The 13,029-nt window shown below is 41.0% G+C and overlaps 1 protein-coding gene across 1 annotated transcript in view; it reads left to right on the top strand.

Annotated features, from left to right (window-relative positions):
* The window catches only part of LOC108578720 (transmembrane and TPR repeat-containing protein 1-like), a 175,595-nt gene that overhangs the window by 151,275 nt on the left and 11,291 nt on the right, over positions 1–13,029 (top strand). Inside the window, exons 11-13 of the mRNA XM_017942098.1 lie at positions 597–737; positions 4,803–5,002; positions 5,189–5,324. Coding sequence (XP_017797587.1) covers positions 597–737; positions 4,803–5,002; positions 5,189–5,324 — 477 coding nt within the window. The remainder of the gene's footprint in view (positions 1–596; positions 738–4,802; positions 5,003–5,188; positions 5,325–13,029) is intronic.

Genomic DNA, 13,029 nt, shown 5'->3' with positions numbered 1-13,029 from the left:
AGGGATTTATAAGATGGTTTGATAATGAGTTAGCACAGTAGCTTGGATATTTAACGATATATAGTCATGTACCACCTCATTAAAAGCTTCTTATACGGTACATTATATATAGTATTAAAAAGAAAGAATATTTCTGCGTTCGTAACAACAAAGAGAAATCTATACGGCATAGTAAGCTCTTAGAACTCTAATACTAACGGTGGAATTTGTAACACGCGTGTATTCACGAGGATCTAACGAGAACGTACTGTTCGAGGAAACGGCAATTCTCGCCAAAACGTTCGATATTACAGGAACAAGGAAAAAAAGAAACTCTTTCGAAATTGCATTGTTATTTTTTTCCGGGCGTTTGACCGTCGTGTTGGAAGACACGCGGGTATTTTCCGCGATACTGTGGAAATTTGCAAAGGGGAAAAGATGCGAGAGACCGAAATGAAAATTATTCCGTTGATCAGCTCGATTGCCAATTATTACACGCGCACGTATTGCTATACGGTGAAACGGAATTACCCCTTACGATTAAATGCACGGCAATGTGCCGTGTTCCTCCGGATCATTAATCACTTTGTAAATAAGCTGCGTTTATTTGATTACAGGCTGTGGCCGACGTACGCCAGCGCGCATAACAACCTCGGAACACTCACCGTCGGCTATCAAGCGGAGCAACACTTTTTGGCAGCGATACGTGCCCATCCGGGCCACGTGAACGCACATTACAATCTTGGTCTACTCTACAGGTCAGTGGGTGATCGATTTATTTGTAGAATTGAAAGTTAAAAGACACGTTTTTGGTGCAGAACGAAATTTTTCTCTTTTTGCAATTTTTATTTAGAGGTTTCGGTGGCAGTTTCGTTGACAAGTCAATGTTGAGGCGTTTCACAGTATAATATTATGAAAAGTGATTAAGTCCATCGAATGAAATTTACGAAATTTATTTTATCTGCGAAATGCTGAGCGCTAATTGTGTGCTTTGATACTAAAGTTGGAAAAATGCAAAAATTGTTTTTTGGAATTTTAATTTAGAATTTTTCTGTGGTAATTTCGTTGACGAGTCAGTGTTGAGACGTTTCGCAGTATAATATTATAGGAAGTGATTAAGTCCATCAAACATAATTTACTAAATTTATTTTATTTGCGAAGAGCTAAGCTTTGATACTAAAGTTGGCAAAATTCTCTTTTTTGGAATTTTAATTTAGAAGTTTCAGTAGAAATTTCATTGACAAATCAATGCTGAGACATTTCAAAACGAGCTTCCGAGAAGCTAAAATGGAACAGAATTAAAGTGAAACGATATTTACGAAAAGTTTTCTCCTTCCGAAAAGCTAAGCACCAATCACATGCTTTAACACTAAAGTTGGAAAAAATGCAATTAGTCACTCCGAGCGACAGAAATATGTCGTACTGATCTAATTACACCGGACGTGCGTACACGTTCTTAGTAGTTAAAGGATTAATTACATTCGTCATACTTACACGTTATTAACCTGCCCAGCATAAAACCAAGTATGCATTACCACTTTTCTGAATAAAAATTACCTGCTTCGTACCGAATACTTTCAACTCATCGCTGTTTATTCATCGCAAAAATTTACCCGAAACAAATTGTAAAACCGTGCACAGAAAGCATTTCAAACAAACTTCTACCACCTCGAATGCATCGGTAAAAAGTGCAGAAAAGGTGTTTCCCTCGCGTATCTATGGTTACGTTCTCGAAACTCAGAACGAGAAGAGAGGTAAACTCATCCATCGGCGTAAAAAATAAACCGAGAACCGGCTGTTGCGAGGTGTAGATAGGCCGAGATTAAAGATAATTCTCGTTGTGTCGAATGCCCCGCGGTCTAACGGAGTCTTCCATCGCGTTGGATAAACAGGGTTACAGAAGGAATCCCGAATCTGACGCATTCCTATTTTATTAATGGTATATCGAGGTGGACCGACCTGCGTGCCCCGTGATAAATTTACCGCGGCAATGTAATTCCGGCTATGTGGTCAAAATTAAACTTTAATTAACACCCCCTACTTGATAAATGAAAGTTTAATTGACGGCAGGAGAGAGAGAGGAGTGCACGCGTCAGCGGCGGTATCATCGTCCACTAGCTGCCTACAGCCGTTTCTCTACTCCATTTTCATCTCGTTTTCGGCTCGCGAGGAAACATTGTCCATACATTTTCCGACTTTTCAACCGGCGAAGGAATTTTCCGCTGTTGCAAATCGCTGGCATCGGAGCTTTCGAGGATTGCGCGGCTCGCCAAGTGGTACGGATTGCGGGATTCGAGAGGTTGATGAAACGAGGTTGTTTAGAGGTCGCTGGATTAGCTGAGTTGTTCAGAAATTGAGAAAATTGATGTTTTAGAAATTAAATTGATTTTGGACTGGAATTTTAGTAAAGATCGAATGCATTGAATAAATTAGTACACTTCAAAAAATTGAAGGGATTCTATGAGGTTGTTTAGAGATCGACTGTATTAGCTGAGTTGTTCAGAAATTGAGAAAATTGAAGTTTTAGAAATTAAATTGGTTTTGGACTGGAATTTTAATAGAGATCGAATGCATTGAATAAATTAGTAAACTTCAAAAAATTGAAAGGATTCAACGAGGTTGTTTAGAGATCGACTCTATTAGCTGAGTTGTTCAGAAATTGAGAAAATTGAAGTTCTAAAAATTAAATTGGTTTTGGACTGGAATTTTAATAGAGATCGAATGCATTGAATAAATTAGTAAACTTCAAAAAATTGAAGGGATTCTATGAGGTTGTTTAGAGATCACTGTATTAGCTGAGTTGTTCAGAAATTGAGAAAATTGAAGTTCTAAAAATTAAATTGGTTTTGGACTGGAATTTTAGTAAAGATCAAATGTATTAATCGAAATAGTAAAAAAAAATTGAAAGGATTCAACGAGGTTGTTTAGAGATCGACTGTATTAGCTGAGTTGTTCAGAAATTGAGAAAATTGAAGTTCTAAAAATTAAATTCGTTTGGGACTGGAATTTTAGTAGAGATCGAATGCATTAAACAAATCAGTAAATTTTAAAAATTCAAAGGTTTCAGTGAAAGGAGACAAATTTTTTTAGTGGACACTATTAGTCGAAAGTTTGGGATCATTTACTGGAAGCTTTTTATAGATTTGTTAGAAAGCTGTCGCAAGAATGTTACAAGGCTAAAAAATAACCTACTAGGTGTACAAATTAGTTTGGTCCCTTTTTTCACAAGTTTCAGTACTTACGTACAAAAGATCAAGCACAATTTTAATGTTCAAAATCATCTCCATTATTTTTTATATTCTTTCTCTATTTATCAGGTAACTAAAGAATTCCCTCTCTGAAAAAATATGGCGATTTTTATTCGATAAAGTCGTCAAGACAATGTAAAAAAAGGCACCGAATTAATTTGTGCACCTAACACTTCGTTTCTATAAATGAAATATTTCTTAAAATTTCTAACTTCTTTCCACAAAATTCTTGCCCACCTTTCACCGCGTACAGTGTACAATTTACGAAGCACGCGTCTGAAAATCGATAGTTAGTACTCAGATTACAGTTTCAAGTGTTCCATATCACTCCATTTCATTATGTTTGCACGTTAGGTTTGGAATTCTGCAGGTCACCTAGGGAAAATTCTATTAACCCGTACACGCGATACTAGCGTCATGGACACCGGCCATTTCGCGGAACGATGAAGCGTCCAGGATGCAAAATGATGTACACGAGAGCGCACGTAACGCGTGAAAAGCAAGTACACGCATTCATATCTTGATCATGATCGTGTTACTGTACACTAGAGTGATCGTAATACAACGATCGGAATAGGTCAACGCGAGTGAAGCGCACCGAAATGCAATTGCCGATGAATCATTGTTAAACGTATACGGACACTAATTTTCACGCGAATGAAAATATTCAATCAGCATTTATTAAATTATCTACTTATAGAACTAATCGAATAACGGCCGTGTATTAACCAAGAAGATGAAAATTGAAAACTTCGCCGTACTTCCTGGTTGAAAAAATTACCAAACTGTTCGTTAGTAGCATAAATCAAATTTAAATTCAGCTCATCTCTTGCTGTACAATTGCAGCCATGCGTAAATGATCGAACTACAGTAGGAGCCTCTATAACGCAAAAATTCAAATGAATTTCCACTGACGTCGCTTTTTGGCTGCTGGTACACTTTTCCTTCAGAATTTGTATGATCTCTTTTTCTTAATCGCATTGCAATTCCTATAACGCCCCAAATATATCGTAACTACTATTCTCATTTCACGCGATTCCTCGTCTAACGCGTATATAATGTCACTTATTTAAAAAACATCGAAAATAAAATTCCAAACGTGTTATTTCAGATTGTTCTAGTTGTACAAGAAACATTCTCGTACAGCACGATTTTCTGTAACGCGAATTCCATATTAACCCTTTGCAATCGAGTGGCGACTGAGAAGCGACGTTAAATAATCGTCACTTGGTAAATAATTAAGGAAGACAGAGAACAGATCTACGGGCCTCCGTGAATTTGTTCATCACGGTGAAATAGAGAATACGTGGAATATTTAAATAAAATAGTTTACTCTAGTATACACCCCCGAGTGCAAAGGGTTAACAGCGTTACGCGGAAGAATAAATATTATACATCTTAAAATACCTTCTTCAAAATACACACCAAGCACTTCGCATTTTCCTATCGTCCTTTAAAATTTTTCGCGGTCCACACCACCTACCGTGTATCACCCAAACTCATCGTCTATTCGCTACACCTTGAATATTTCACGAGGCCAGCTAATGTAACGCGTTCTACAATTCTGTTTGACAGGAAAACGAACAGGACGGAGGAATGTATACGAATGCTGAAAAAATGCGTGTCCCTGGACCCGGCCTACACGCCAGCCTACTTGGTCCTGGCGAGATTGGTTACAGGACCAACCGCTGGCATACTTCTGCGACACGTGGTCCGGCTGCAACCAAGAAGTCCCGACCATCTCGCCGAATATGCATCGTGGCTGTACCAGAATGGTAAGTGAGTTCGGTGAAACGGGTAGAATAGCTCAAGGAAGGATAAAGCCAGGCTGTTCCCGTCGCGACGGTCCGTAGTACGGGTTAAAGTAGTTTAAAGTAGCGAAACAAGATCGGTAACTCTGGCCGCGTAACGGCCACAGGTACGGCTTTATACTCACGCCAAATCGTCGTTCGTCTCTTCAGGCAAATGGCTACCCTCCCTCAAGTACTATCTCAAAGCCATGGAGGTCTCACCGTCGCACAGATTGTCGCTTCTGGGAACGGTCAGGATACTGAGGTCGCGGGGTCAGTGGCCAAGAGTGCATCAACTTATCACCAGGTGAGTGTGCGCGCGTCCTCAATGCTGGAGTTTCGAGTATACGTATAGTTGGTGAAAGAGATATGCGGCGGGATCGGTCAGACCTCGGAGGTTCTATGTTTTCGAGTATACGTATCGACAGAAACCTGAGATGATAAGGGTTTGAAACCTGAGTCAAAGCTGCGTTATCTGGTAGTTTAATTTGTAACACCGTCTATACGTGCGAGCGTGTACTTTTGACTGCTTTCAGTGAGCATTTTTGTGTGTTTAACCCTCGTACTGTTATGCCGTAGCTTAACAGGGACTTCAAAAATTTCAGTATTCCGTTCACAAAAGTAACTCTTTTATTCCAAAGATCAACTCTGAACCAAAATCAATAAACTGAAGTAACTACTTTTGAAAAACTGACGCGCGGCGTGAAGATGGCCTTCCATCCATAGTGTAAGGGGTGGTGACGACGAATGCAGGGTCATTTTGACTCAACGGCGATAAAGTCAGGAAGCTCAGATTACGTTTGGTACAGGAAATACACCTATTTTGCGTATCAAATGTAAATAAACAAGAAAAATATAAAATATATACCGTTGAAAGTATACAGATTTGTACACAATTCCTTCTTAGAACCCGTGTACGATAGAAATTTTGCTACGGGTCAATAATGACCCTGCATTCGTCTCCCGCGTCCGTCTAAAACCATTCGCCTTTCGAGGATTGAAGTAGATGGTTTATTGCAGAGTGTTTGAGGGTCCAGTAATCAGTAGTAATAACGAAAACTTTGGAAAATCGTCTATAGTGAATAAGAGAATGAAGTGAAATAACTAAAATTAATCTACCTCGCGGAATTAACAGCGTACAAATTCACAGGGGAACCGAAATGAACGTTTCCAAGCACAGAGAGAAAGAGAGAGAAACAAAAAACGGTACAAACCACCGCAGCGAAGGCGTCACAAATTCACCGTCTGAAAGACATATTACACGAAAATTTACCGGGAGACGCTGATCGTTGCTCGGTTCCGGTACGCGGAGGTAAATTAGCAGAAGTAAACGAAAACTTGGCGGAGAAACTCCTCGGGTTCCGGTGAAAAATGTACCAGCGTGGCCACTTGCCGGTGCGCAAACAAATCGTCGGAACAGCTTAGCAACTTCGACTTCCAGGGTTGACGCGGAACTTTCATCCCTCGGTGGCATTCGTATCGTTTGCCCCCTTTTCCAACGCCCGTTACTCTTGCATGCATATGTATACAGGGTGTTTCAAAAGTATAGGTAGAACTCACCGGAGTTCTGGAGGAAACGCCTTATGTACGAGGATAATAAGGTGACCAGCTAGCTTTTTCTCTCTCACTCTCTTTCTCTCTTTCTCTCTCACTCTCTCAATCTCTCACTCACTCAATATCTCACTCTCTTCTCTCTCACACTCTTTATCACTCTATCTCTCACTCTCTCATTCTCACTCTCCAACTCTCTCAATCTCTCACTATCTCTCTCTCCCTCTTTCTTTCGTGACCCTTTTTGCTCTTTTTTCACACTCGAAAGCTGGCGTGCTGTAATCCTCTCGCGTCCCCGCAGCGCAAATAGCATCTATAAAACAGCGACGGTAAATTTGCCAGCGACGATTCACACTGTTTCGGCAGGCGGCGCGCGAACGAGTGCACGTGGAATCAATTCTTTCTTGCTGGCCGAAATTATGGTCTCGGATCTCGTGATCGATATAGAACCGCACGTTTCGCTCGATTTTCCAACCAATGCATACAGAGGATTGCGAGAGTTTTTCTCCGTTTTCCAGGCTTTTTGTTTCTGTTTGGAGATGGAAGGAAGAACAGGGGTGTTGTTCAATTACTGGATTTTTTGACGTTGAAAAGCTTGATATTCGATTTAGATGGACGGTTAAAGTGTTTTAATTGAAGAAATTCCTTCACGGAATGTTCGTATTTCTGAAGTTGTGTTTAGATTTTTAATGTAATATCTGTTAGTGTAACAGTAGAATTTTTACAAAGAATTTAACGATTACGAAGGTGTTACAATTATGCAAATTTTGTGAAAATACATAATTTTTTCTGTCATTTAGTCGGTTTATTAGCACGTTCGTTATCTGCATAAAACGCATATCCCGGAAGCAATCCTAATCAACAATTCACAGGAACGACACGTGCGTTGCTCGAAAATATTCCATCCGTGAAAACAACACTTCTAATTCAATTTTCCCCTTTTTACAAATCCTGCACCGAAACACATGTAGGTCACCGGACACACGAATTCAAAGAAGCCGCATGTGGGTCAGCGCACGGGGGGAACGTGTAAAAGCACAGCGAACCCTCCACTTTTATTTTACCTTCTCATCAACGCTTGGAAAACTGGCGTGCAATCGAGCTTTATCCCCGCGTCGCCTGAAAATCACTGTGATAACGGTGAGTCCTCACAGCGGGGGATTTGCGCACAGTAGTAGGAGTCATCCTAGCTCGCCTGCAGTTTCGCAAGCTGCAGGGTGACGTAGGCGTGGCTAACCGGCTGATCCGAGGACGGCTAGACTGTCCGTGGCTGAGCGGTTAAATTTTGGAGAAACAACGCGGAAGGTGATGGAAACCCAACGGAGAGGGACACAGAGAAAGAGATGGAGCGAGAGGAAAAGCGAGGGAGAGACAGAGAACAAGGGAGAGACAGAGCGGGAGAAAAAGCAAGGGTGAGACAGAGAGTAAGGGAAAACAGAGAGAAAGGGAGAGACAGAGAGCAAGGGAGAGACAGAAAGCAAGGGAGAGACAGAGAACAAGGGAGAGACAAGGAAAGGCAGAGAGAGAGAGCACACGGGGTGTTGGCCTGTAACTACCACGCGCAAAGGTTTCAATATGCATCGTTTGACAGATGTGCCACAGCGTGCAGATTTTAAATGCAAATATAAATCTCCCATGCAGACCGCAGAGCAGTTGTGAGGAGGGTATGCGAACGTTCCCGTGGATCAGCAAGAGTACACTGCTGGGAAGAATCGTTTCGCACGCTTCTCTCCTATCTCCCTCTGCCTTTGTCCACGTCTGTACATGTGTATCTCTCTCTCTCTCTGTGTATGTGTATGTGTGTTTTCACGGTGGCGGAGAACAGAGTAATTACAATAGTCTGCCTCTTTGTTTTCTACCCGGCGGAGGTCTATATTAGAGGGAACGACTCGTCGCGTGTAGTTTGCGTCCAGTTGATAGTTCGAAGTTCGTTACGAGATTTTTTTCATTTGCATGAGCTTAATGGCTGCGGCAAGTAGAACCGAGTCCACGGGATTTTCAGGATTTCTACCGCGGATGTTTTCCACGCGAATTTTCTAGACGAATTGCTGGATGGTGCGTATATACGTATATTGGTAACGCGACGACGATGCTCGTTTGTAAAAGCCAGGCACTCCTCGTGCAAAGTGATTAAAGGATCGTCGCTTGATTAGAGGATTGCTGAAATGAATTTATTGTGCTACGTGGTGTTCGCCGCCGATGCTGCTTTGAATGGCTAGGTAGCGTAAGCGAGTTAGGTATTCTACAGAGACGCTGTACTGTTCGATAAACATATCTTCGTCGTTTGTTGGAATTTCCCTCGTTTGCCTAATTTCTCGAGATCTGTATTGAACGTGAAGCAAGATATTTCTGTATCTCATATATATATACATATTCGCCTTCACTTCAAATTTAAACCAGGCACACACGTTCCACTGGACTTACCTGCCTAACAAATTTACCTTAACATGTACACCCCATTTTTCTCTCAAGAGGATGTGAACAAATTCAGAAAACAACCAATCACACCTTCGAGAGAGTTCAATTGCTCGTTTCACACGTCTCACGGTGGAGATAAATGGTTCTTCGCCAGACTGGATTAAAAAAAAAAGAAAATGACGCATGACAGAATCATAGAAAGGTGAACGCGAGGTAATGATAATAAAATACCACGAACCCTCAGGTTCATTTATTTCTACGTGCATACACGTGCATCACGGCCGCAGTCCGGAAAGTATTGATTCGCCGTTTAAGTGGATTGCGCTTCTAGCAACGGCGACGCGCTTGTAAATAAACCATAAAGCGATAAATTTGTCAAATCTTACACCGCATTTTCGACCGTTTCATTGTTCATCCCTTCACTACATTCCACTTATGAATTATTCACGAGGATGAATTATTCAGAAGAAGAACTGCGGAACTGGCCAACGTTTAACCATGAGCTCTCCGTTGTATATAATACAAATCATCGCTCGTATAAATCGTCACACGAATCGTGGCCATCGAACAGTCCACGGTAATCAGTGGACAGCCTTCAAAAGTAATTCTGCTCGTGCGATCGTTTCTGAATTATCTAAGCATATTTCAGAGATACATAAATTCTAGCCGATATAGTAATCAGACTATTTCGAAAAGTGCTTGGAATCTTGCCCGCTCAATTCTCCTCGATCTGTTCTTGAAATTATTCACCCCAAGTAAATTTCAATATTATTGGCGATCCGTCGGAAAAATAAATTTTATTGTTACAATATTTCCGTAGAAAAATTTGCACGTGTCACCTCGATACGGTTTTCATTTTGAAATAAAAATTCGACAATTTAACGGGACGAAAAATAAAAGTTTCCGTCTTTTAAGGACGCTAATATTAATTACTGCTGCGCACCGTGGTAAATGACTTTTTACCGCTGTTTCGGCGAACAGCGTGATTAAAAGTTAAAGCGTCGGGGAGGATAAAAATGCTTCAGTTATACGTCAGGCAGACGCGGTTCAAACAAAACGGTGGAATTGTTATAAAGTTGATACGCCGGTAGGATTTTTACGGTTTATTTATTTCACGCCAATTCGATACAGCGCAGGCTGGTTCCACTTTGCAGTGGCTGCACGGATGTCATATTAATTTCTCATAAATCGCCAGTGGTTTTCGTCGATTGCCTCCAGATTCCATTTACGCTTCGAACGCAAAACTACCACTTTAGATTGAAAGTATAGTATTGGCGTTTTATTTACTCTCCGCCGTCTATCGGAGAATATAGAAATGAATTTTTAAACGATTACTGAAAATACCTTAAGTAAAATGTACAAAATTTACCATTTCTCGATTAATTGCAAATATATCAGAACATTTCAAGAAGTAAATCGACGCGGAAATTATCGTTATTTATCTGGACAGTCGTGGACAGACGATAAAATTTGATACACACTCGCCGCCAGAAAGCATTATCCGTAATTATGGCGGAGGTCATTTAAATACACGGTGAAAAGCGTTCACTTTCAATCAGAAAAGCGTTTCAACGCCAGGCTAATGCGTTACGGGAAACAAAATTACGCGACATGCGGACCCGACCAAAAATACGGCCGTTGCATTATCTCGTGCACGCGAACGGTTTTACCAGCCGGTGGAAAATTATCGAGCATTAGTTCGATACGAATCGTTTCCAAGTCACCTCCGAAACTCCCACCGTGTGCGTACCGTCCACGGATTCATTTTTTAGGGTCGAAAATCCGCGTTTGTAACGGAGCGAGGATCGCGAGGATCAAATTTCTGGATAAAAGTATGAAATAAAATATGTGCAAAATTTTCAGCATTTTACAATACGTTATTCTCCTTCCCTTTTCTCTCCTTGCCGTATGAAAATGTACAAGTTCGACGATTTCCGCTTGTTATTTAAACATGTACGAGTGATCGGAAAGGAAGTAGCCGGTGATCTTTACGATAAGAGCAGGTATTCAGCAGTTTATCCATCTTAATCCTCTAAAAGCTGCTTTAGATTTTGTGCGCTATAACGTTCGTTTAACAGGTTTCGTGCAGCTCCGGTCACCGGTGTGCCTTTATAGTTGCTAAAAGCGAAACTTCCATTTAGTCGAACGGAAATATTTTTCCAGGGATACCGAAGTGAGAAATGTTCGAAAATTTCGCTGTCAAATCATCGTCGCTTAATCCTGTTAATTTCGTTTTAACGTGACACGATAACGACGGAGTAACTCGAAGAGATTAGAAGCGGGAATTAAAAATAGTCTGTTGAAAAGGTGCGGCATAAAGATCTCCAATAGGACGTACAGCATCCTCTTTATGTCGCAGCTTTTTCGAACGTATAAATTCCGAGGAAAGCCACTGCGTCAGGGGATGATTCCATAGGCAACGATAACGTCGTCACCGTTGCGTTAAGCGCTCGTCGAGCTGATAAATCGGGAATTTACTGACGCTCCCTCCGTTTCTGTATTTTCAGCTCGTCGAGCCTGGAATCGTGTGTGCACCTGTTCGCGCGGAGCAGATTTTCCTTTTTTTTTCTTTTTTTCGGGGGGGAAAATTTATTTACAAAACGGCGTACTTTCAGAAAGTGCAGGGAAAACAGTGGTTTTGAAACGCCGAACGTGTTCGATAGTGATGCACAAACATTGCTATCCCAGCGAAATAGATCTTCTCTGACAATCGATGCGTGGTTTGGTACACGGTTTTCTTCCAGCGATGCTGAGCCCTTCACGGTGTCGGGTTTTAACGATACAGGGGCGAAATTTACCGAATGATTCGTTGGAAAATTTACGTATTTATTATAAATTTTTCAATGCAACGCTGTTCGATCTCGAAGCTAAAAGATTCTTGAGAGATTTCTTCTGTAAATCACGATTTTTCAGAAACGTAACAATTGTCAAATTATTATTTTATTAATTTATTTTGCTATTATTATTATGAAATTATATTTCAACGAAGCTTAGTTACGCATTCACAATTTATGGAAAAACAGAACCTCGAATCTTGCGATTACTGTAAAAAAATATTGATCGGTTTCCATTAATTTCTATCTCTGGAATAAATTTTTCACCGTTAAAAATAGAAGGATACTTTCGAAAATAGACAACGAGCAGAAAAGTATGCTTCAAGTATCAAGTATTACCCTGAGAATAATTACTTTTCCCGCTGCTTCAGTATCAATATTATTCTCACTTATCCAATTAGTATAAATCGCGAGGATAAAACACATCCAACTAAAACAATTTCCTGGAAAGAATCGCGCGAGCCCCCGTGAAACACTTTGCAGTCATAATTCCCGCTAATCTACCATCCGGACAGTTTCCAGGCTAACGAGAAACCGAATTGTTTCGCGGGGCAACGAGGTTCTATCTCATAATGCGTTGAGCAGTTTATCCGCCTACCTTAAATGTCGCGTTCTTCCTCTCGGAGGGGAAAAATAAATGTTCGAGCTTCGAATCAACAATTAACCCTTCCGCTGCTATTAGCGCTTTGAAAATTTGTTCGCATTGTGCTATTAGTGCCTCTTGGCGCATTAATTTAACCTCTTGAGGAACACTGACACATTTATCCGTTTACTTTTTCCAAAAATTCCAACATTTGTGACAGAGAAAATATGAAAAACATTGTCTCCCGACAAGAAAAGCATGAATAAAAAATTCGTATAGTTTTTGAAAGTAAAGTTACTTGACTAAGTAAAGTGGAAAGTAAAGTAAAATTTTTTTGAAAAGATTGTTGCCTGGCAAGAAATCGCGACGAACCCTCGGTTTGGCGGATTATCGTCATAAACTTGTTCAATTACACTTGGCCGCCAGACCGAGGTACCGGTCCTCTCGCGCGTACCGTACCCCCCGTGGAGAGGTCACGTGCGCGGTGGAAAGTCACGCGGAAACCCCTGGGAAAAACCCAAAAATGGGGGTTTTCTAATGTTAAGCAACAATCCCCTTCCCTTGGAAAGAGCTGCGTCCCACCTAAACAACCTCCTCCAATGAGGAGTCACCACCTACAACCCCCA

Source organism: Habropoda laboriosa, unplaced genomic scaffold (genome assembly GCF_001263275.1).
Source record: "Habropoda laboriosa isolate 0110345459 unplaced genomic scaffold, ASM126327v1 scaffold28, whole genome shotgun sequence".
In the NCBI taxonomy this organism is placed as follows: domain Eukaryota; kingdom Metazoa; phylum Arthropoda; class Insecta; order Hymenoptera; family Apidae; genus Habropoda; species Habropoda laboriosa.
Note: the sequence above shows the minus strand (reverse complement) of the source record. Positions and strands in the feature narration are given on the sequence as shown.